The sequence below is a fragment of the Hyaena hyaena genome, unplaced genomic scaffold (assembly GCF_003009895.1).
Source record: "Hyaena hyaena isolate Hyena2069 unplaced genomic scaffold, ASM300989v1 scaffold_117, whole genome shotgun sequence".
Lineage (NCBI taxonomy): Eukaryota > Metazoa > Chordata > Mammalia > Carnivora > Hyaenidae > Hyaena > Hyaena hyaena.
The window spans coordinates 475,255-497,311 of record NW_024080749.1 but is presented as its reverse complement, the minus strand read 5'-3'; the positions used below and the strand labels follow the sequence as shown (position 1 = coordinate 497,311).

At 39.1% G+C, this 22,057-nt stretch overlaps 1 protein-coding gene across 1 annotated transcript in view; it reads left to right on the top strand.

The window, feature by feature from the left end:
- The window catches only part of FARSB (phenylalanyl-tRNA synthetase subunit beta), a 70,498-nt gene that overhangs the window by 11,157 nt on the left and 37,284 nt on the right, over positions 1 to 22,057 (top strand). Inside the window, exons 6-15 of the mRNA XM_039236840.1 lie at positions 4,589 to 4,739; positions 5,536 to 5,644; positions 7,015 to 7,085; positions 8,530 to 8,591; positions 9,765 to 9,816; positions 12,979 to 13,040; positions 13,295 to 13,502; positions 14,002 to 14,082; positions 17,924 to 18,016; positions 21,441 to 21,558. Coding sequence (XP_039092771.1) covers positions 4,589 to 4,739; positions 5,536 to 5,644; positions 7,015 to 7,085; positions 8,530 to 8,591; positions 9,765 to 9,816; positions 12,979 to 13,040; positions 13,295 to 13,502; positions 14,002 to 14,082; positions 17,924 to 18,016; positions 21,441 to 21,558 — 1,007 coding nt within the window. The remainder of the gene's footprint in view (positions 1 to 4,588; positions 4,740 to 5,535; positions 5,645 to 7,014; positions 7,086 to 8,529; positions 8,592 to 9,764; positions 9,817 to 12,978; positions 13,041 to 13,294; positions 13,503 to 14,001; positions 14,083 to 17,923; positions 18,017 to 21,440; positions 21,559 to 22,057) is intronic.

Sequence of the window (22,057 nt, the reverse complement as noted above, 5' to 3'; positions counted from 1 at the left end):
CAAAGCATTTCTAAATTAATATGTGAGAGTAACAAGAGTTTAAATTTGCTTAACTAAATTGAAATCCATTTAAATTTTACCGGAGAGTTATTTGTTACTGCTTATAGACAGAGAAATGAGAGCTCTGTTTGGAATACTATATGGAGAGGAAATATCTAATCCTAGAGATTTCCTTGGTTTTTATATTTGTGTTGTCGTTCAGTTCAAATTCTTAGTAGTGTGTTATACTACTAAATGTTAAGTGGTGGTAATTTAAAATTAAAATAACCTGTCACTTTAAAATGGAAACATTTTTGGCTTGATGTCACTTCTTGAGTTTAAATTATAAGTTGACAGATGAAACCTGAGACTTTGAAATAAACTGACTTTTTTCTTACCCTTATTGGACATTACTATTCATCATTTCCCATATGCTCCTTTACTGCAGTGCTCTTCAACCCTGTATAATTTCTGAACTAAAGGTCAAGGAAGGTAACGGTGGGAGTCTTTGAACTACTTTCAGTATTTAAAAAATCCTAGTGGAAGTGATGTATTTACTGATAAACATCAAGCTTTAGCTAACATAGCAAGGGTTTTGTGTTTTTTTTTGTATTGGTCCTGAAATATCAGCATATGTCATGCTGATCAAAAGATCTGATTAACAGTTATAGATGTCTTGGATAAAAACAGAAAAACTTATTAATTGCAGTAATTACAGTTTGGTAGACTGGAGACTAGAAGAGGCCTCTACGGAAGTGATGGGGAAAGGCTGGAGGGAACCCTGGATGTTTTCTTCTGGGAAGAAATAAATGATTTAAAAATGAAACACCAATAGGTCTCTATTTCCAGAAACATCTTTGTTTCTGTGGTGAAAGAAACTTTTTCAGATTCTAAATATTCCCAGTTCTGCTATAAATAGTCTGTTTGCTAGCTTGTTAATGTCATTATTAAGCAAAACAATAAGAATTTAAATATAATCTCAAATGAAGAACAAAAGACTTCTGACCAGTAGAAGCATAGCTAGTAAGTGGTTGAACCTGATTTTATGTTCTGGACATACTTTATTTGAAGAATCTAAATGGGAAGGCATTTCCTCGCTTAATTCAGCCTTCAGCTCTGTTTATGTGGTATTTCTGGGAATCAGGAGCTTTTTCTAAGGGGAGAAGTAAATCACATCCTGATACTCTGGTGTGCCCCAGTCCCTACCTGTCAGTAAATCCGAATCACTCTCCTGTGTGGGCTTTGGAAACTTATTTTTTCAAGAAATAAATTCACTTCGTTTACAGTATCAAATATATTGGCAAAAAGTGGTTCATGATGTTCCCTTATCTTTTTTAAAGTCTTTAAAAAAAAATATTTGTTTTGAGAGAGGAGGTGGGGCAGACGGGGGGGGGGGGGTGGGGGGGTGGTAGGGGAGCGTGGGCGCAAGCACCAAGCAGGCTCCCTGCTGTCGGCTGAGTCCCAGGTGGGTCTGATGTGGAGCGTGAGCTCGGGAATAATGAGATCATGACCTGAGGGGAAATTAACCCCCTGAACCTCCCAGGTGTCCCTCTTATTCTTCTTTTAATGTTGTAGTGATGTCACCCTTTTCATTCCTGCCTTTTTTCCCTTGATCGCTGTGGCTGGAGGATCAATCACATTGATCTTTAAAAAAAAAAAAACAGGGGCGCCTGGGTGGCTTAGTCGGTTGAGCGTCCGACTTTCGCTTAGGTCATGATCTCGCGGTTTGTGGGTTCGAGCCCCGCGTCGGGCTCTGTGCTGACTGCCAGCTCAGAGCCTGGAGCCTGTTTCAGTCTGTGACTCCCTCTCTCTCTGACCCTCCCCTGCTCACGTAGTCTCTCTCTCTCTCTCTCTCTCCTAGAAATAAATAAAACATTAAAAAACAAAAAACAAAAAAAAATCCTAAAACCTGGCTTTTGGTTTTATTGCCTCTCCCCTACTTCGATGAAGTTCTGTGTAGGGCAAATTGCTAATACGGAGGCAAGACCTTTCTGTCTACTTGATCCATTCCCACAGGACACTGAGGTTTGCCGTCTGCGTGAACACTGTCCTTCCCATAGTTTCACTGTCCTCCGAGTGCTTTCCTCGCACGCGTGCACGGAGCAGTACTCCGCGGAACACTTGGCGGGATGCTCTGCGGCTCTCCATAATTCTAGCGCCCTCCGCTTCAGTCCTGTTTCCCGTGAACTCCCGCCGTCTTGGGCTCCCTAGACTCCCCGTTATGTCTTTTCACCTCAGGGAGTCTGCTGCTCTCCAGCCCTGTCCCCCTTCCCTGCCTGATAGCTTGGAAACCCCTCCAGGCAGTAAGTTGGGCAGTCATGGGGCGCACTTCATTTATTTCCTGTCTGTCTGGGATCGCGGCCTTCACTGCCTGATGTCCAGTGCCACCCATGAAACAGTTTCCCGTATTTTACCCCTTTTGTGGTTTCAGGCAAGAGCAGAAAATCCAGTGTTATTCCATCTTGGCAGGAAGTGTCCAGTGAAGCTTTACTTTTTTCATCTCTAGAATCCATTTGGTTTCTTAAAAAAATTATTTTTGTTTATTTTTGAGAAAAAAAGTGCACAGGCAGGGGAGGGGCAGAGAGAGAGAGAGAGAGACACAGAATCCAAAGCACGTCCCAGGCGCCAAGCTGAGAGCGCAGGGCCCTAAGCGGGGCTGTGACTCACGGACCCTGGGATCCTGAGCTGAGCCACAGTCGGATGCTCCACAGACTGAGCCACCCAGGTGCCCCCATTTGGTTTCTTCTTAAATGTTTCTCTTTTTTTGCGGTTATTTCCTCTTCTGCTCATTGTGTGTATATTTTCTCCATAATTCTTGAACGTTTTTTATGGAAGGAACTTTAAAATTTGCATGGTTATTTGACATTCGGGGTCATCTTAGTACCGGTTTTTACAGACCGGTTTTTGGTCTGGAGTAGGAGTCCTATTTCCCTGCTTTTTGATTGCATATAGAATGTTAAGTTATGGATAAGATTCTTGACTTTCTCTGAGGGGTGGTTTTGTCTTGCGGGCAGACTCTTGAATACTTGTCTAGACTTAAACTCGAAACGCTTGGCGGCCGGCCGCTGTATTTCCCTCTCTGTTCTTCAGCTTTCCCCTGCTTTTTCAGGGCAAGACTTTACAATTTTTGCCAGTACGATAGGGGAAAATCTTGATTTCTAACTTCTTTTTAGTCTGCCTATTTTCCTATATCCGGGATATATTTTGTCTTAAGGGGTGTCCTCTAGTTTAACACATTGTTGGCCTCTATTTATAATTTTTGTAGTTTCTTCTGCGACTATATGTTCATCTCTTGTTTTTCAAAATGCATAGCTCTTTGATTTATCTGGAATTTATTTTTTTGTGATGGGTTTGAAATTGAAATATAGTGACCTTTTGTGGGGGTACTGTTTTAGGATTAAGGAATGATTACTGTCTTAAAAAAAAAAACACCTTCTTACTCATGGATAAGTTAATTTGTCTAAATTTACTGAACTGTATATTACAACCTATGGTATTTCTGGAGTTATCTTTCGTAAGCACATAACTCATTGAGTAAAGCAATGCTGTTTTGTGCTGTTAACAGTTCTTTAAAGTATTTCTTAAAAGTTCTTGTTACCTGTCTAGAAGGATGACCAAGATTTATTTCTGACAGCTTTCAAAAACTACTTCATATGTCATGTCATGTAGGACTTCAATAAAATCCTTGATTACCAGTGCGTTTTATCTGGTATATGCACTTACATATAAATACTAAAATATGGTTGTATATACCTCCAAAACTAATTTTAAGAAATCTTAAGAATGGCATACATTTGGACCAAGTTTCTTTTTGCATTATCTTTTAGAAAGCTTAGAGCCAAATTTGTGATGCTCTGTGCTAAGACTGTAGGCCTTCAGATTCTAACTTAGTACTAACGTTGTTTCTGGCTCTGTTTTATATTCCTACTTCTATTTCTTTCTCTCCTAATCTTAATTGCTGTAAATTCCTAAAATTACCTTAAATCCTTTGCACTAAATAGTAGAACAAATGAAATTAATACCTTTTGAACTTCCCTTGCACATTAAATTTGAAATGTAATTCATAGTTCTTTAATTTTTTTCCCTTACTGAAGTAATATAGCTTTGTGACAGAAAATTAAAGAGAATATAGAAAAACCAAAGAAACACAGCAGTTTGGTAGTTTATTCTAATAACACGTTTGTTCGGTTGAAGACCCTAAGAGGAAATGAGTTAAAAGAAAAAGGGACTGTTCACTTTAAAAATGCCCTGGTTAACACAGTACTTGGGAAAGCACTGCAGCAAGGAATTTGTTCCAGCTCCTAAAATAGTGGGTTTTAAGTAGCTTTGGAATTTCTCATTCCTTTCAGTGGCTGTGAAAATTTGTTCATTATACTTTTCTGAAGTTGCCTTCTAGTAACAGGCTATTTTAGGAACATGTCAAAAAACCTTTTTTTTTTTTTTTTTTTTTTTTTTTTTTATTTTTTTTTTTTTTTTTTTTTTTTTTTTTTTTTTTTTTTTTTTTTTTTTTTTTTTTTAAACATTGGCCTCGTAGCTCTTGAATATCTGCTTTGGGCTATTCAGAACTTGTTTTGTGTCTCCTCTCCCTTTCTTTTCTCTCAACACTTAGGAAAAGAGCCTTGGTTGCTATTGGTACCCATGATTTGGACACGTTGTCAGGCCCTTTTACTTACACTGCAAAGCGACCTTCAGATATCAAATTCAAGCCTCTAAATAAGACGAAGGAGTATACAGCCTGTGAACTGATGAACATATACAAGGTAGATTGTTTTTTATAATATGTAGTAGCTCTCCAAAAATCAAGAAAATACCCTTATTGTCTGGTCTTGGAATAGGAAGATATAAGTGAGTACTTTTTATTTTTATTTAAAAAAGTTATTTTAAATGAGTCCTTTTAAAAAACTGAGTCTGTGTTCCATCCAAGAGCTACTGATTCCTTTGATCTAGAATGGGGCCTGGGCATATTTTTGTTGTTTTTAAATCTCTTGATGATTTTAATCTACAGCTGGAATTGAGAACCAATAAAGTGGAATGTGCCACATTATGATACTCGTATCCGGGTATAATTAAAACTCATGAAAATATAAAAGAATAAGATTAAACTAGTTTTTTTTTTAATGAGAAACAATATTACTATGTATCTATGTCCTGCTGTTTAGCATTTTAGGTTCCAGCAGTTAAAATGATTCAGTAGTTGCCTTAAATGGCACTTAAAAATAAAAGCAGTAGGTATCATTCAGAAAAAGCAGCTCTTACCCTGGGCCTGATTTGCCAGTGATTTCTTACCGTTGAGGGAGTTGTGTGATGGTTTGTGTTTTCCCTGAGACCATTCAGGCTTGCCAGTGCAGGTCTGTTTTCAGTCTTGAAAAACAACTGGGCTGTGTTCTCACCTCTCCCTATAGGAGAGGAAGTATACAGGGAAATTGAACTATTTACATTAGCAATCAAATCTAGAACTTTCTGGCATTTGGGACTTTTATTATTTTTCTGTGCTAGATAGATATATAAACTAATTAGTGAAGAAATACAAAATTAATTTGGCTTAATTTTTTTTAGACTGACAACCACCTTAAACATTATTTACACATCATTGAAAATAAACCCCTGTACCCGGTTATCTATGATAGCAACGGCGTCATCCTTTCAATGCCTCCAGTCATCAATGGTGAGCTGTTTCTTAAGCATCAGATTTTTTTTTTAAATTTTTGCTGTTTAATCCTTCAGTATTTCTATAGAATTGAACTCTAGACTTGGCAGAATCAAATCAGATAAATCTTCGTGTGGAATCTCAGTATTTTGTAGATTTTATTGTAATGGTTTTTAGTCATTATTTTGCTGGTGATTTTTATTTAACTTAAAAAAGTTTTTTTTAATGTTTACTTTTTTGATAGAGAGCACAAGCAGAGGAAGGGCAGAGAGGGAGGGAGGGTAGGAGGAAGGAAGGAAGGATCAATCTTAAGCGGGTTCTGCGGTGACAGCATGAGCCCAGTGCTGGGTTCAGACTCACAAACCATGAGACCATGACCTGAGCTGAAGTCAGATGTTCAACTGACTGAGCTACCCAGGCCCCCTTTAATTTTTTTTAATGTTAATTTATTTTTGAGAGCAAGACAGAGCATGAGTGGGGGAGGGCAGGGAGAGAGGGAGAAATGCAAGCAGGCTGTCAGTGTGGAGCCCCACGCAGGGCTCATACCCAGGAACCGAGGGATCATGACTTGAGCGGAAGTCGGACACTTAGCCGACTGAGCCACCCAGCTGCCCCCTGGGTTAAAATTAAAGTATATAACTTTTAAACGTGTAAATATTTATAGGTACATAGGTACTTACTTGTGCCAGTCTGTGGATTTGGTCATATTCTTCCAGAGGATGTTGATACTTTGGTTATCCTGTGATTTGCTTGGTTAAGCTCAAGTTCTGTCTAGCCTGCTATTTTATAGTTAAAACTTTTAAACTGAATTTTTGCCCTCTTTTTCTGAGTTCCGAGGGCTTTTTTGATGAGGCTACTTGAATGTATTCACAAAATATAATGACATCCAAGCCATAGATGTTGACCCTTTTGGAGGTGAAAAGGGGGTTTAGTTGGTTCATGATGAAAAGAATCTCTTCTTGAGGTCTTGGACTTGAGCTGTTACAGTGGTTCAGAACCTGAGCTTCAGAGTAGCCAGACTGAAACCATGCCGTAGCCTTGCTGCTGCATAGATTGGTATCAGGGTCAAGGAGCTTAAGCTCTGAGTCTTAGTTCTGCCTGCAGCTCCCACACAGGGTTGTGGTGAAGGTGAGATGAGACAGCCTCTGTCAGGTGCTGCACAGAGCAGCTGGTGGACTAAATGCACTTGGTGACAGTTTCTTACTTTATCTTGATTCTCCTGCTTGCAGTAGGGGCTTAAAATAACAGTTGCATTTTCACCTTACCGCTGAGATACATTATGTGCTAAATGTGTGTGCTAAATGAAAATGTCATTCTTGTTTTGAAGAACTTTTTAATGCACCTGTATTTCTGCAACTGATTGTTTTGTTACCTTGTGTTTGTTGCAGGAAATCATTCCAAAATAACCGTAAATACTAGAAATGTATTTATTGAATGTACAGGAACTGACTTTACGAAGGTAAATTAAACTGATTCCATTTTTATACTGTCAGACAGGACAGATTTTATTTCTGGGCCAAGACTATATGGCTGCACTTCAAAGTGTTTATTTTGTAGGTGGGAACATATTTCAGAAATTTAGAAAAATAAGAAACTATAGATATTCTGTACTTTGGTAATGGTGTGTTCATTTAATCAACACATCTTTAATGAGCATCTCCTGTCTTTCCAGTGCTGTGAATTTAATGAGTTACAAGTTTCTTGAATTCAAGGAACACATTCTGGTGGGCGAATTAGCCATATACCTAACTATAAAGTTGAGAAAAATGGAATAAAGTATCTTATAAATTGTTTGTTGTAGTTGGCTTAATTTAAATGCTGAGTAATTTGGTGCCTGTGTGTACTTGGTAATAAACTTTTAAAAATGAACTGGCTATAAAGAAGTGTTAGCCAGTTGACAAAGGGCATGTGCACATGATGATATCTAGAGTATGTAGGATATTAGCTCAGTCACTTTTAGTAACTACATATATTGGATTGCTGTGAAACACCCCCCGCCCCCATCCCGATTTCTTTGCACGGGTTAAGTAAGGCATAAGGTGAGGTGGCAGTTAAGCAAACTGAGAATGATAATGGCAGAGGAAGGCTGGGCTGTAGAAATAGGGCAGATAAATGGCATCCACTACGTCTTACAGGATTGGACACCACTGTAATGTACTTCATTTGTAACTTTTATAGGCCATATTTGTCTTCAGAAATACTAGACTAATATAGCTTATACTATTTACAGATTAAAAAAAAAAATTTGACCTTAACGGACCTTTAGATAGCTTTCCTAAATCTTACATTTAAAAGCAAAGCCTGTATCCCAGTAAGGTTACTGTATTTTTTCTAAGAATATTTTTTCAATTAAAAACTTTAATAAATCTGTATGGCCCTTACAGTGTGCCAGGCATTTCTCATATATTAATACATTTAATCTTCATAGTAACCAAATGAGACCATAGGAAATTTTATTATCTCCATCTAACAGATGAAGATGCTAAAGTACAAAGATGGTAAGGAACTTGCCCCAAGTCAGATTGCTAGTAACTGGTTGAGCCAGGAGCCGGGCAGCTGGCTGCAGAGATCCAGGAGAAGGATAAGGTTTACCCCAGAGTTAGCCATTTGTCTTTCTTGAAGCTTGGTGAACCAGTGGGGAGGGCTGGGGGAAGTAAATGATTTGTTTCAGTCATGGATTGTTAACTCTCAGAGAACCAAGTAAATGCAGACCACCTGAAGTTAAGGCTAGGCCTGCTTTGGCTCACAAGTTTTTATTCCACTCCTTTTTTTAGAATGTATATATAAAGTCTTGTTTTTAGATGTTTGAGGACTAAATTAAATTTTCACTTCCATCCAAATGAAGAGAGAATATATCTGTAGATTACAATATTTGTCTTTTTCTTTCCTTTTTTTTTTTGCAGGCAAAAATAGTTCTCGACGTTATTGTCACCATGTTTAGTGAATATTGTGAGAATCCGTTTATGTAAGTTCATTTGACACCTTTATTGACCCCCCGTTCTGAAGGCAAAGCAGTAAGACCTTGTGCTAAACGTAAAGATGAAAAATGTGGCTCTTGTGACTAGAACATAGCCTCTCTTTGGGGGGGCTAAGATCTATACGTAAATGTATTAAATGAAAAGGGACAAGGACTTTAAAATTTCAGTGGTGGTCTGGCTGCAAGGGCAGGGGATTGCTAGCTGAGGCACCTGGGCAGATCTAGTGGAGGCAGTGGGACTTCAGCTGTGTTTCAGGATCGTTGGATTTTAGGACGTAAACCTGGAGGGACAGACAACAGCTAACCAAGTAGGGAAGCGTGTAAGAGCAAAGCATCTGTCCCATATGTATCAATAAGAGTACTGTGTTTTTTCCAACGCCTGTTGTTTAATTAAAAAAACATTTAAATGGCCCTTGCTGTGTGTCAGCATCATTGTTTAAATGGCCCGTGCTGTATATCAGTACCATTGTTTATTCGAGTGTTAACTATAATTCAGAATAGCTGTGTCACTGTAGAGCACATGACTAAAATTGTATGGTAGTGTCAGCTTTTAAAATTTTTTAATGTTTATTTTTGAGACAGAGTATGAGCAGGAGAGAGTTAGAGAGAGAGGGAGACACAGAATCTGAAGCAGGCTCCAGGCGCTGAGCTGTCAGCACAGAGCCTGATGCGGGGCTCAAACCCACGAACCATGAGATCGTGACCTGAGCCTAAGTTGGACGCTCTACTGACTGAACCACCCAGGTGCCCCGGTAGCGTCAGATTTTTGAATTGATGCACCTTTGAGTGGTTGCGTAGGCAACTCTTATGGTGTGACACGCCTCCCTGGTGAAGGCTGCAGTGTGTACGTCCGTGTTGGCGGGAAGTGCATGGAGGAAGCCTGCTCTGCAGCACCGCGAAGTAAACAGCAGGCGTGTGCTGCCCGGGGGGGGGGGGGGGGGGGGGGGGGGGGAGGGGGGGACCGGAGCCGCAGGGAGTGGAACAGCAGGGTGCTGCTGAGCGCAGCAGGAGTGGCGCAGACAGCAGCGTTGGGACCTGAGGACTTGGAATGTGTTGAGGCTACTGTCAGACCACGTGAGAGACTTGTTCACCGTACACTCATTCCTAGAATTTATTGCCATTTTTAAAGTTTTTGATTTCTGACTTTTTTTTATTTTTAAGGGTTGAAGCTGCTGAGGTAGTTTTTCCTAATGGAAAATCATACACCTTTCCAGTAAGTATTTAAGAAGTGGACTTGATAATGCTAGTGATCATAATGGTTCTAGAGTGCTCGGTGTGTCCGTCCATCCACCTACCCACATGTCAGGCACTATACTGTGTGCACTACGTGGATTAGTCCTCACATTGAGCCTCTGAAGGTGGTGCTGTTTTTATGCCTTTTCCCAGATGGGGATAGAGACCTTCAGATGTGAAATAGCTTGCCTCTTATTGTTAAAGTGGTGGAGTTACATGATAGTCCGGTTTCAGGTACCAACTTCATTATCTTACCACATTATATGGCCATATTCCTCTGATTTTTTTCTCCTATTAACAAGTTAACTGGGTAATTTATAGTCTGACCACTTTTAAGATTACTCAGCCCTCCAAACCTAATTAGTTTGTTCACAGTTGAGTTAACATTCACTGAAGGCCATCACTGTAACTAAAAATCCCAAATGTGTTAGCAGGACTAAGGAGTAAGCATGGTTATTGTCCAGACATAGGATCTTAATTAAAAAAATAATAATCTAAACTAAGATTCTTAACTGACTGGGTTTTTTTCTTCCCCTAAGATGGTTTTATAAATAAAAAAGATGGCCATTCCAATACATGACTGTATTAGTCATTTAGTTGTGGTTATGATTCAGTGAGACTATTCTTTAAGCTCTTTTTCTTTGGATTTTTCACTATTCCTCTGTCACTTAAGAAGTGGAGTGTAGCCTGGAATAGTTTTTACTATTTAAATAGCTTTTATAGTAGATGAAACCTGCTGAGATTAGAACCTACCCCTTCCTGAAAACATGAACAATTTAGCATATTTTATTCTAGAATATTGATGATAATTCAAAATAAATGTGTAACTATAGAAAACATTGAAATTAGGGCAGTATCAGTTAAAAAAAGTTTTTTTAGTGGCTGTTGCATATGTTATATAGTGAACTGATACCTCAAGACTTAGTGACTTAAAACAACAAAGATTTGTTCATGACCATGAACAATAGAATCATGATTCTGTTGGTCAGTTGGGGAGTTCTGGGCTGAGCTGGCTTGGCTAACCTCTGCCAGGCTTACTCTGCGTCATCAGCTGCTTGGTAGGCCAGCAGCTAGATGACCTTCGGTGGCCTAAGTCTGCTTAGCCTTGTAGTACCCAGGTCAAGTGTCACATCCAGCAGGGTAGCTTGGGCTCCTTTACATGGTGGTGGTTGCAGGATTCCCGGCGGCAAGAGACCAAGTCCAGTGCTGAAGTTTTTTTAATTCATGGCATCCTGTTGGCCTGAGCCAGTCGTTTTGCTAGATTCAAGGAGGAGTGAAACAGACTCTCATTTCCCAGTGTGGGTTCCTGAAGCATCACATTGTGAGGCCATGGATGCAGCAGAGATGGGAAGAATGTGACCATTTATATGATTTACCATAGTAGTCGTTGGAATTAGCCAGAGATAGCTTTTTAGTCTGTTTTAAAGTGATGTCTGAGTTGAGAAAAGTTTTTTTTTCCTTTTTAACGTGAAGAATTGTCAGGTATTAGTAAAAATGAAATATGTACTTTTGAGAAAGAACAAAATATATTAAAATTTGGTTCACTTTTCTCATGTAGCTAATTGAAATTGTTTGCATTATAAAGAGCTTTCATAAATTTGAAATGATGGAATTTCTGAACAGGAGTACTGTATCCATGTTGTTGTTTCTTTTTATTTCCTTATAAATGTAGATTAAAACAGCTCTCCTCAGATTGGCCTCCCAGAAGAGAATGGCCCTCTGAGGAATGGATTCTTCCTCATAGGAATTAGCCTGTGTTTTTAAACACTTTGAAAGTTCTTCCCTAGTCTTCTGTTATTTCATATAAAAGAATGGAACTTGGAATAAGAGGATGTGAAGAGAGAAGTGGTAGGTTGTGAGAGACACTAATGGTTAGTTGTGTGAGCGTTGGAATTAGGCTGCCTGAACATGTCAATTCATTTGTTCGTTTGTTACTTTTAGACATGGACTCATGAACTGTACCAAGTGCTTATTCTCTGGCGAGCGTTTTTGTAAGCACTGGGAATATAGTACCACAGGGCCTCGGCAGCTTACCATTGTTGTGATCGGGGAATAGTTACTCATCTCAAAGTTACTCTTCCCATTTCAAAAATAGGAAATCTAATAGCATCTGTTGTGACGGTTAAGATTATTATCTTAGAAGTGTCTTCTGTTCAGTTCATATTAACTACTCAGGGAAGATTTGCTTCTGTGACAGTCGTTAGCATCTGGTATTGTACTTTTTAAACCCTGACGTGTGGTCTCGTCAGCTCAGGATCTTGATCACACTCAGATCCAGATTCGGTAGGCTGATTGTCACTGCTACCAGCAGCAGGGCCTAAGAGTCTGCATTTCTAGGAGGCACTTGGGTGCCTGCCTGAGAGCTGCATTTTGAATGGCAAGGCTCTGGCCCATTGTCCTTACTTGAATACAAACAGGTATTTAGATTTATAGCCATTTTGCTGATGGTGGTTCCACTTTTGAGAGTAATTTAGTGCTAAGAAACATTCATAGCCATGTGTGCAAAGGTGCTGAAGAGCCTGGGTGTTATACCTATTTGTTCCTACCTAACATGTTAGTTATGCACTGTTTGAAGGACACTGATTACCAATTTCTGAGAGGCTCCCAGCCATACCTTCTCCTAGAGCAGATTGATGATAGCCTAGGACTGCTTGGGGGCCTGGTCGCATTTCCCCACAAGAATAAATGATAAGAAAGTAATTTCTTTGTAACACTTAGATTTAGCTTAAGGTGATGTTTGATAGTACACGGTGATATTTGAATTCTTTCTTGGTCGTATATACCTGTTTGCGTGAGAGGAGACTGAAAATCCTTAGGATTTATACGCATCTTAGAAATGACATACCAGGGTTTTATTGTAGAGAGTGGTGATTGACCATCTAAGAGAAAAAAATGTTTGACATTTTATATTTCTGAGAAGTTCCTGTTGTCTAGCAAGTAGAATGTTCAGTTATGAACCTAACGTAGCAGATTTATTCTTCATGATGTTTCTGAAACATTATATTTGTTTGCAGTGTCTGGGTCTAACAGTGGTTTCTTGGGAGGGCAGTGAAACTGCCACAATACGATGACGTAAAATTAGAGCCTAACACTGTAGCTGACAGGGAATGACATAAGCTTCTCAAACTTTTTCTCTTTGCAGGAACTGGCTTACCGAAAAGAGATTGTGAGAGCTGATCTAGTTAACAAAAAAGTTGGAATCAGGTATGCTTTGAAAACATTCGTTTACTGTTGGAGAGAATTCAAGAATGAAGTACCCACAGGACTTTAATTTTTCTTGAAAGAATGCTTAGGGTTTTCATACCTTTTCAGAGTAAGTGATCATGAATCCTCTGTTAGGATATCTAGTGTCTAATGGAACTCACAAAGGTGATATTTGGATAGAGTATTTTAAAACAAAACATAAGCATGTTTTAAGTAATCCAGTGAAGTTTATGGATTGTACATTCCTCATTTAGAGAAACTCCAGAAAATATTGCCAAGCTTCTAACCAGGATGCATTTAAAGTCAGAAGTAATAGGCGACGGGAATCAGATTGAGATCGAAATCCCTCCGACCAGAGCCGACGTTATCCACGCGTGTGATATTGTGGAAGACGCGGCGATTGCATACGGATATAACAACATTCAGATGACTCTTCCGAAAACATACACCATAGCTAATCAAGTAAGATTGCACCCTTGAGTAAATACTCCTTATTGTGAGAAGCTGATTATTGAATGCCAGGACGGTTTTGAGGAAAACGGAACATAGGAATTAAGTAGTATTTGGACATGCTGTGCTCTGAGAGGCATTTGCTATGGAGAGGATACAAAACAGATGCCCAGTGGATTAGAGTAGGTTGAAAACTTGTGATGACTAGTACTTGAAGAAAGACAGGTTTTGAGTTTGGAGCCCTTTGGGATCTTTAACTGGGATATTCATTTTCTGAGCCTGGCCTGAAGGCAGAGGTTTGGTGTGGGAGAGGTCAAGTGGGGGTTTGTACATCTGTGTTAGGAGTATGGGGGTAGTGGGGCAGCGGGGACGGAGTGGGGAGGGCTAACATGGGGTACTAACAATTTTAGGATGGAAGGGCGTTTTCCTTTTAGTGACATGGTTTGTTTAAACCTTTTGTCGATAAGGGAATTTTATTGAGGGGGAATAAAGTTAAATATCTTTTTTTCAGTTTCCCCTTAATAAGCTCACGGAACTTCTAAGGTATGACATGGCAGCCGCGGGATTCACCGAAGCGCTCACCTTTGCTCTGGTATGTCCTGTGTGCTTTTCTGTGCAGCGGGTTGTTGGCATCAAATCACTGAATTGCTGTATTCTGTGATTCCTTACACGGATTTATAAAAGCTAGACTAAAATTTCCAGGTTCCAGAAAACTTTTTTCACTTGAGATTGTACAGTTTCTAGTGAATAAATTGTTCTCTTTTTAGTCACTGAAAATGATGAAAGGCCAAAAAAAAAAAGTCTTAAATGACAGATAACCATGTATTTTTTTACTAACACGGAAATGTTGAGGGTTGAATTCCCAATGAATTTCATAACCAAACTGATGAAGTTAGACTACGTCGTCTTAATTTAGTTGTGTCGGTGCCCACTAGGTGCCGCCCTGGTTAAGGGTTTGTGGACTGTTACACATTAGACTTCTTTGTCTTTGAACATGTTCACAACATTTGCTTTGAGTTGAAAAGCTGACATAAAAGGCCTGAATCAGGAAATGAATTTTATTACAAAATAGAAGGAAATCCCCTTCCCCCTCCAGATTGACCATTTGAAAAGAATAAAATATGCCGTTTGTGATTCCCCCTTCTCTTGCTGAGCATTTATGTAGTCCCTACATTGTGGTTCTTGAGTGTTCAAGTAAGCTTCCACTTAATGATGTAGGGCAAAACCTAAACCAAACGAACTCCCCTCAACTCAACTCCAGACACGGACTTCTCAGTGTTGTAAAGTATGTACAGAAGACGGGAGTGGGGGTACATCACTCCCAGTGTGTGGGGAGAGGGAACCTGGTCCCGATAGTGAGCATTTGTATTTGTAGGGTGCTAACATGGGAAGGGACCTGACAGATCTCCTAGGTCAGCGTTTTCATTTTTCTGATTCATTAGTCCTTGATTTAGATTTTAAATTTGTTTTTTTAAATTTTCTTAATGTTTTATTTTTGAGAGTGAGACAGCGTGAGCAGGGGCAGGAGAGAGGGAGACACAATCCAAAGCAGGCTCCAGGCTCTGAGCTGTCAATGTAGGGCCCAATATGGGGCTTGAACCCATGAACCTTGAGATCAGTACCTGCGCTGAAGCCAGATGCTTAACTGACTGAGCCACCCACTGTATTCTCAAAAACACATTGAGAAATGTATTTTATTTCATTTTTACTTTAATATTTATTTTTGAGAGAGCATGAGTGGGGGATGGGCAGAGAGGGGGTGGGGAAGACACAGAATCCAAAGCAGGCTCCAGGTCCTGAGCTGTCAGCACAGAACCCGATGTGGGGCTCAAATTCACAAACTGCGAGTTTATGACCTGAGCTGAAGTTAAAGGCCTAACCGACCCCCAGGTGCCCCATGTATTTCATTTTGAACATGAAGTGGCATGGGATTGATTGGAAAGGATTCAACCTGTATAGACCATGTAGAGTAAACCATGACTTCCCTTCTGGTTGCCTTCCAGATTCCAACCCTGTTTTCTTCCCCAGAATTAACTGCTGTTCAAACTTTGGCGTGTGTGTTTCCCTGCCCTCTTGTAGAACTAGTGCATTTTGATTGTGTCACCGCGTAGCCCCGTGTGTCTTGGGGAGCACATGCTCAGCCTGACTGTGGCTATTCTGCGGCGGGAGAGTTTGTACTGTGCCCAGTGCTTAGTGAACGGGATTCCGTCTCTGTGCAGCTCTCTCAAGTAGGTGTCCTGTCTTACACAGCAGGTCATAGAGGTAACGTGTCCCAGTCCGTCTAGCCAGTCGGCTGTGGACCAGGGATTCCAGCCCCGGCCTGTGTCCCCAAGGCCTGTGACGGAACTGTCCACCACGAGTGCCAGAAATAGTCAATTCTGCTGTCCCAAGTCACTTCAACACATTATCCACCATGGGGAAAAGGAGTGAGGCCTTAGAGTTTCAAATATGTAATGACAGTTTCCCTAGAGGAATTTTGTCGTTAAAGGTATTTGTTACATAATTAGCAAACCTAAGTACCACTGAGCCTTCTATCTAGTTTTGCACGAGAGAAACAGACCTTTTGCTAAAACCTAGCCCTTGATTTTCCAAACACGAATAATTATTATCTTATTAATTATTATGTCTTCATACTAGTAATATTTTAAATTAATTCACTTTTAAAGCTAAATATGTACTTTAGTCTTTGTATGAGAATATTCATAAAAATCATGAGCTTCATTTATATTTTTCTAACACTTTAAAATAAAAACACTGACATTTTAAGATATTGAAAAAATACTTAAATATTAAAATACTTTTAAAATATTTAAATGTTTAAAAAATAGCTACCGCCACAGTTTATTTGATTTAAACAGCCTCTAGGGGACGCTTGGGTGTCTCAGTTAGTTAAGTATCTGACTTGGGTTCAGGTCACGATCTCATGGTTCATGGGTTTGAGTCCCATGTGGGATCTGTGCTGACAGCTCAGAACCCGAAGCCTGCCTCAGATTGTGTCTCCCTGTCTGCCTCTCCCCTGCTTGTGCGCACGCTCTCTCTTTCTCCAAAATGAATACACTTTAAAAAGAAAGAATTTAAACTGCTTCTAATCTCAGTCCCTTTTCATCCATTGTCGTGATAAAGCCCAGGTCCCTCAGGTGCTTACCTGTGTTGCTGTGTGGAACAATGTTTTGTTTATACAGACGGTATAATTCATCACATTGTATCTTGTTATAAAAACGCCTCTGTGCTATGGAGAAAATTTTGGTTATTCCCAGTGTGCCTGCCCGAGTTCTCGCCCTCTGCAGCTGTGGCAGATCAGGAACTCTTTTCTGCTCTGCCTGGATGTGGCTTCAGTATACTGCCCTAGAGCATGGCAAGAACCATTAGAACTGGCATTAACATAAAATCTGAACCCAGTTTGTGTGTGTGTGTGTGTGTGTGTGTTTTCCCCAAGAGAAATACAGACTAGTCCTTGAACACCATTTGGTAAAATAGTGCAATTAGGCAACATCACCTAATGTTGGAAATAGTTCAGTACCCTGGTGGTACATCAGGTTTCATGTTAAATTTTAAACTCCTTTGCAGCAATTAGGATTAATATGTGATAGTTGTTCTTAGTAACTAATTAACCGTTATTGTTAATATATCTTTGAGCACTTAGTTTGTACCAGGTACTTTATTTGCATTATCTTGTTAACTCATTTGTTAGATGTAGTGCATCTAATAGTTTTATTTTCATAACTTCTGCCTATCATCCTGGTTTTTGAGTGTGACCAGCATCATTCACTTTTTGGTGGGTGAGTGGTTAACAGTTTATTGCTCAGTTTATTATCAAGCACATAGCACAGAAGTTAAATGATTAAGTAGAAAGAACATTGGGCAGAATTCAGGCCACTTGAATTCTGCTCTTATTCCTACGATTCTACCATAAGTCAGTATGTATTTAGCAAAGATTATAATGGTAATCAGAACAAAGCCATGGGAACACCAAGGAAGGAGTGAGAAGTTGGAGTCCCTAGGAATATTTTTATGGAAGAGGTAGAACTCTATTGGGGGATAGTATCAGGTTGGTTGGGGGAACGAAGGCACTTATGGTAAAAGTAAGGAAGAGTGTAAGATTCAGGGAATGGGTAGCTAATTATAAGAGACTAGACTGGTAAGGTAAGTGGGAGGCTAGCTTAGGAAGGGCCCAAATACAGTTATACCACCGTCAGCATGTGGGAAGTTTGCTTTTCCTCTGTATCATAGATACAAGTCCTTGTAAAAGGACCGTTAATGTAAAATTATATCTGTTGTGGCCCTGAAGTAGTTGATGTATTCTTTTTTTTTTAACTTCTTTATACAGAGAATCTACATTGCTGTAAGACCATAAGTTGACTAAATAGCATTAAACTTTGTATATTCAATTTAGTCCTTGTTTTTCTTTATTTATTTTGTTATGTACTTCTTAGTGCTCCCAAGAAGATATTGCTGATAAACTTGGTTTGGACATCTCTGCAACAAAGGCAGTCCACATAAGTAATCCTAAAACAGCTGAATTTCAGGTGAGAATTTTAAGTAGGAAAGAGTTTGGGTAAATACTGAGAGGCAGTAAGTACATAAGTTATTATACTTCAGATGACAAAGTCTTAGAGCTTTTTAAAAAATCTCTTTTTGGATAGAGGATACTTGGTTCTTGCATACTTTATTGACAAACTCTTAACACTTTTTTATAATCTTTTCTTGATTGATTTACAGCTGTCTTTGCTTGCTCTGTGCTGTGTAGCCCAGTCTTATCTGAGCTTTCCATTTCATTCATTTCAAATCAGTTGACTTTTTAAATACTATTTTCAGTTTTCAGCTCTTCTACCCATGTGTTATAAACGAGTTAGTAACTGTTCCCAGTACCTCTGTTAAATCATTCTCTTTGAAATTAGTTGCTACATCAGTTTTTGACATGTTGTCTCCATTTTCTTTTTCATGGTAATCCTTTATTTCAGTGGCATTTCACATAGAGTTTAGGATTATTCCAATGTGAATGATACTACCTTAGTAAATGTTAAGTGATTTACATGATAGATTAGGGTATTACCTCGAAGTCCTCTTTTCATAGATTATAAATTCTTTGCTTATTAATGACTCTAAACCATCTCCCCTCTTTCATACTGGCCCACTCTCATTCTGTCTTTCTTGCACAGTTCTTTGTGTTTCTTTAACTTGGGTTTGGAATCAAGGGGAATCTTAGAATTGGGAAGAAATGCTTTCAGGTAAATTAATGCTGTTATTAATGTGAACTCTTGAGATAGTTTCTGTGGTTTCCATATCTGTAAAAGTTCTAAACATTTTTAGATGCTTAAAGTCCTAAAAATGTTAACATTTAGATTTTTTTTTAAGTTAGATTTAATCTATAGGGCTAGGTAGATTAGGGCTAAGCTATTTAAAGAACTAATTGATAATAGTATGCATCAAGTACATACGTTGTTTCTTGGTATTCAGTGTCAGAACTTTGAAGAATTTATGCCAGTTTGGAAGGATTGTGATAATGCCTTTGTTTTGAAGTCCACTAGCTTTTGTACTGCTCTTACGGTGTTCTTTTTAATAGGAGACACTCAAATTCCTTTGGGTGGAGGGACTTTTCAGTCAGTCAGTAAATCTTAGTGGATTTTCATTTGCGTTTATTTCAGGTTTTCCTTTTTCACCCGGTTTTGTTTATCGAGCTTGATAGTTCTAAGATGAGGTAATGTTCTTTAGGGTTTACATTCTGTTTTCTCTATTTTATATAAGTGGAAAGAAAACAAATCAGAAACACATTAAATATCACTATAAGTAGTGGTTTAGCACACTTTCGAAGTCAATAATTCTGCATAAAATACATTAGAAGAGAGTCTATCTTTTGGACCCAACGGATTCTGTATTTTATTCCTGCTGAACCAGCACGTGCGTTACTTGAGTGGCTGACAGGTTTCTGTTTCTTTATGGTTAAAGGTACAGTTATTTACGGACTTGTAACTCTGTTTATTGTCTAAGCCCATTCTTTCTCTTGCATAATTCTTAATTTTGGGCTGTTTTCTCACAGAGATGTTAGAGAACGGATAAAAGAAGTAAAATGTCATTTAGTTAAAACATGTAAAATTTTATTAAAATTATAAACAAAATTACAGAATGTTACCACATTCCCCTCCCTCCCCCGTTAGCATTAGTATTCTTAGTGTCCTTAAATATCCAGTCATTGTTCAAATTTTTCCAGTTGTCTCAATTTTCTTAATAGTTTGTTTAATTTAGCATTCAAATGTGGTTCATACAAAGTTGATGTGCTGCTTAAGTCTTTTCAATTTACAGATTGCTCCTCTAGCCATCTCACTTTTCCTCTCTCCCTTTCACTTTCTTTGTTGAAGAAACTGGTCATTTGTCCAGTAGAGTTCTCACAGTTAAGATTTTGTGGAGTACACTCCAGTGGCCCCCTGTGTTTCTGGTAAACTGGTAGGTAGATAGAGCAGCTTGATTGGATTCAGTTTTAACTTTTTGTATTGCTGTTTTTAAACAAGCAAATAAGGCTTATCTATAAAATGGGGAGGAGTGAACCTATTATTTACAAAGAAGGATTGTCTATATTTCAATAAGTTAAGCTTTCTTTTAACATTATAGTTTTGTTTCTGATTGGTTTGAGCACTTTCTCTCCATTGGTGAAAGTGAGCGGTATTTAGAAAAGCCCAGAGATGAAGGCCACTAGCAGCAGCTGCTAGAGTGAGATTGATAGGAAAGGTGTTCTGTTTCCTCAGCAGACATTCTACTCGCAGGTCTTAGGGGCTTATTACTGTTGTTACACATGCAGAGTCTGGGAGGGGCTGCTGTTTTAGCCAGGGTGATCAGGGCAGGCCACTGTGGGAGAGAACGTGTTGAACAGAGACCTAATGAAAGTAAGGCAGCCACACGTGAGTCCACAGGAAGACTGTATGAGGTGGAGGCCTGAGATGGAAATCTGCTTGTGGAGTGTGGCTGCGGCACAGTAAGCCCAGTGGGAGCAGTGGGAGCTGAAGCTGGAGAAAGTGCCGGGGCCAGACTTAGGGAGGGCCCCGTGTAGGGGCATGGGTTTTATTCACAATTTGACGGAAACATATTGGAGTTTTGAGCAGGGGAGTTTTGTGATCTGACTTGAGCTTTAAAGGATCATTGTGGAGAAGAGACCCTAGGGTAGCGGGAGTGGAAGCAGAGAAACCAGCCTAAGCTCACACAGCTGTCTGGGCGAAGGATAGCGGTGCTGGCCGCTGACTGCAGAGCCCACGTTCTTAATGGTGATGTCCTGCCACCGCTCATAAAACTCTTCTGGTAACGTGATGTGTTGAAAGCTAACGTGTCACCTTTAGCTTAGAATCAGAAATTTAATTGAGACAGAAGTAGGGAAGCTGTTTTGTTTTTAAGAACTAGGATGTATGGTTGTATTTCTTTGGCTACTAAGCTGAAAACTATAGTCACAGCTTGCCCATAGCAACTGCATACTTCTTTTTTAGAGCGTAACATATTTGTGTTCTTTTTTCTCGTTGTCGTGGTATTTTAATTGCGTTTACATTTTCCCTGGTTTTGGTTTTTTAAGAATTTGACGAAATCAGATTTATATAAATGCTTGGGTTTCTTGTAATCTCTTTCAGTTACTCTGTAAAATAAAGCAGGATATGAAAATTTACATATTTGAAGTCTTAAAAGTAACTATAATTTTTAAAATAATAGAATAATCCTAGGTACAAGCATTGTATTTATAACATTTGTTTCTCATTTTGTGATCAAGTTTTGTGACTTTTCATTTTCTAAGTTTGGAAGCCAGAATAAATGCATTTTTTTTTCTTGGAACTGAACATCAAAAACGATCTGGATATTTAGGCATTGCATTTTCCACAAGAGTCTTGCTTGCTGTGAAGCTGTTGAGTTCTGGTCTTGTAACCAGGTCTGTTGGGTTCTCATTTGGTCAGTGCAATTTCACCTGTTCTCCCGTAGGTGGCGCGCACTACCCTTCTTCCTGGCCTCCTAAAGACCATAGCTGCCAATCGGAAGATGCCCCTTCCTCTGAAACTGTTTGAAATCTCTGACATTGTAGTAAAAGATTCTAGCAGAGGTAAGAACAAGTCCCCTTTGATTTGTCCACTTAGAGCATGTTGTTATGAAACTTTATGTAAAGGGAGGCAGTGAATCCAGTGCCCATCAACAGTTATCAGCACATGGCCCGTCTTCTTCCATGTATTTACACTCTACCCTGCTTCCCCATATTCTTCTGATGTAGTTCCCAGACATCCTTTCATTTCATCAGCAAACACTTCAGTGTGTGTTTCTAAAAGATAATGTATCTCTAAAAGATAACAGAGGCCACGTTTCACTTTTAAAAAATAAGCCACACTATTTTATCATCGGACATCTAGTTTGTGTTTAAATTTTCCCAGTTGTTTCGTAAATTTAGTTTTCATGATTGGTATGAATCCATCTAAGCAAGCTATTCAGATATTTGGTTGCTCTCTCATTTCTTTAAATGGAAAGCAAATCTTAAAGAACTTAGTATTTATGAAGAACCCTATTAAAACCTCAACTTGAGAGGCTCCTGGGTGGCTCAGTCCATTAAG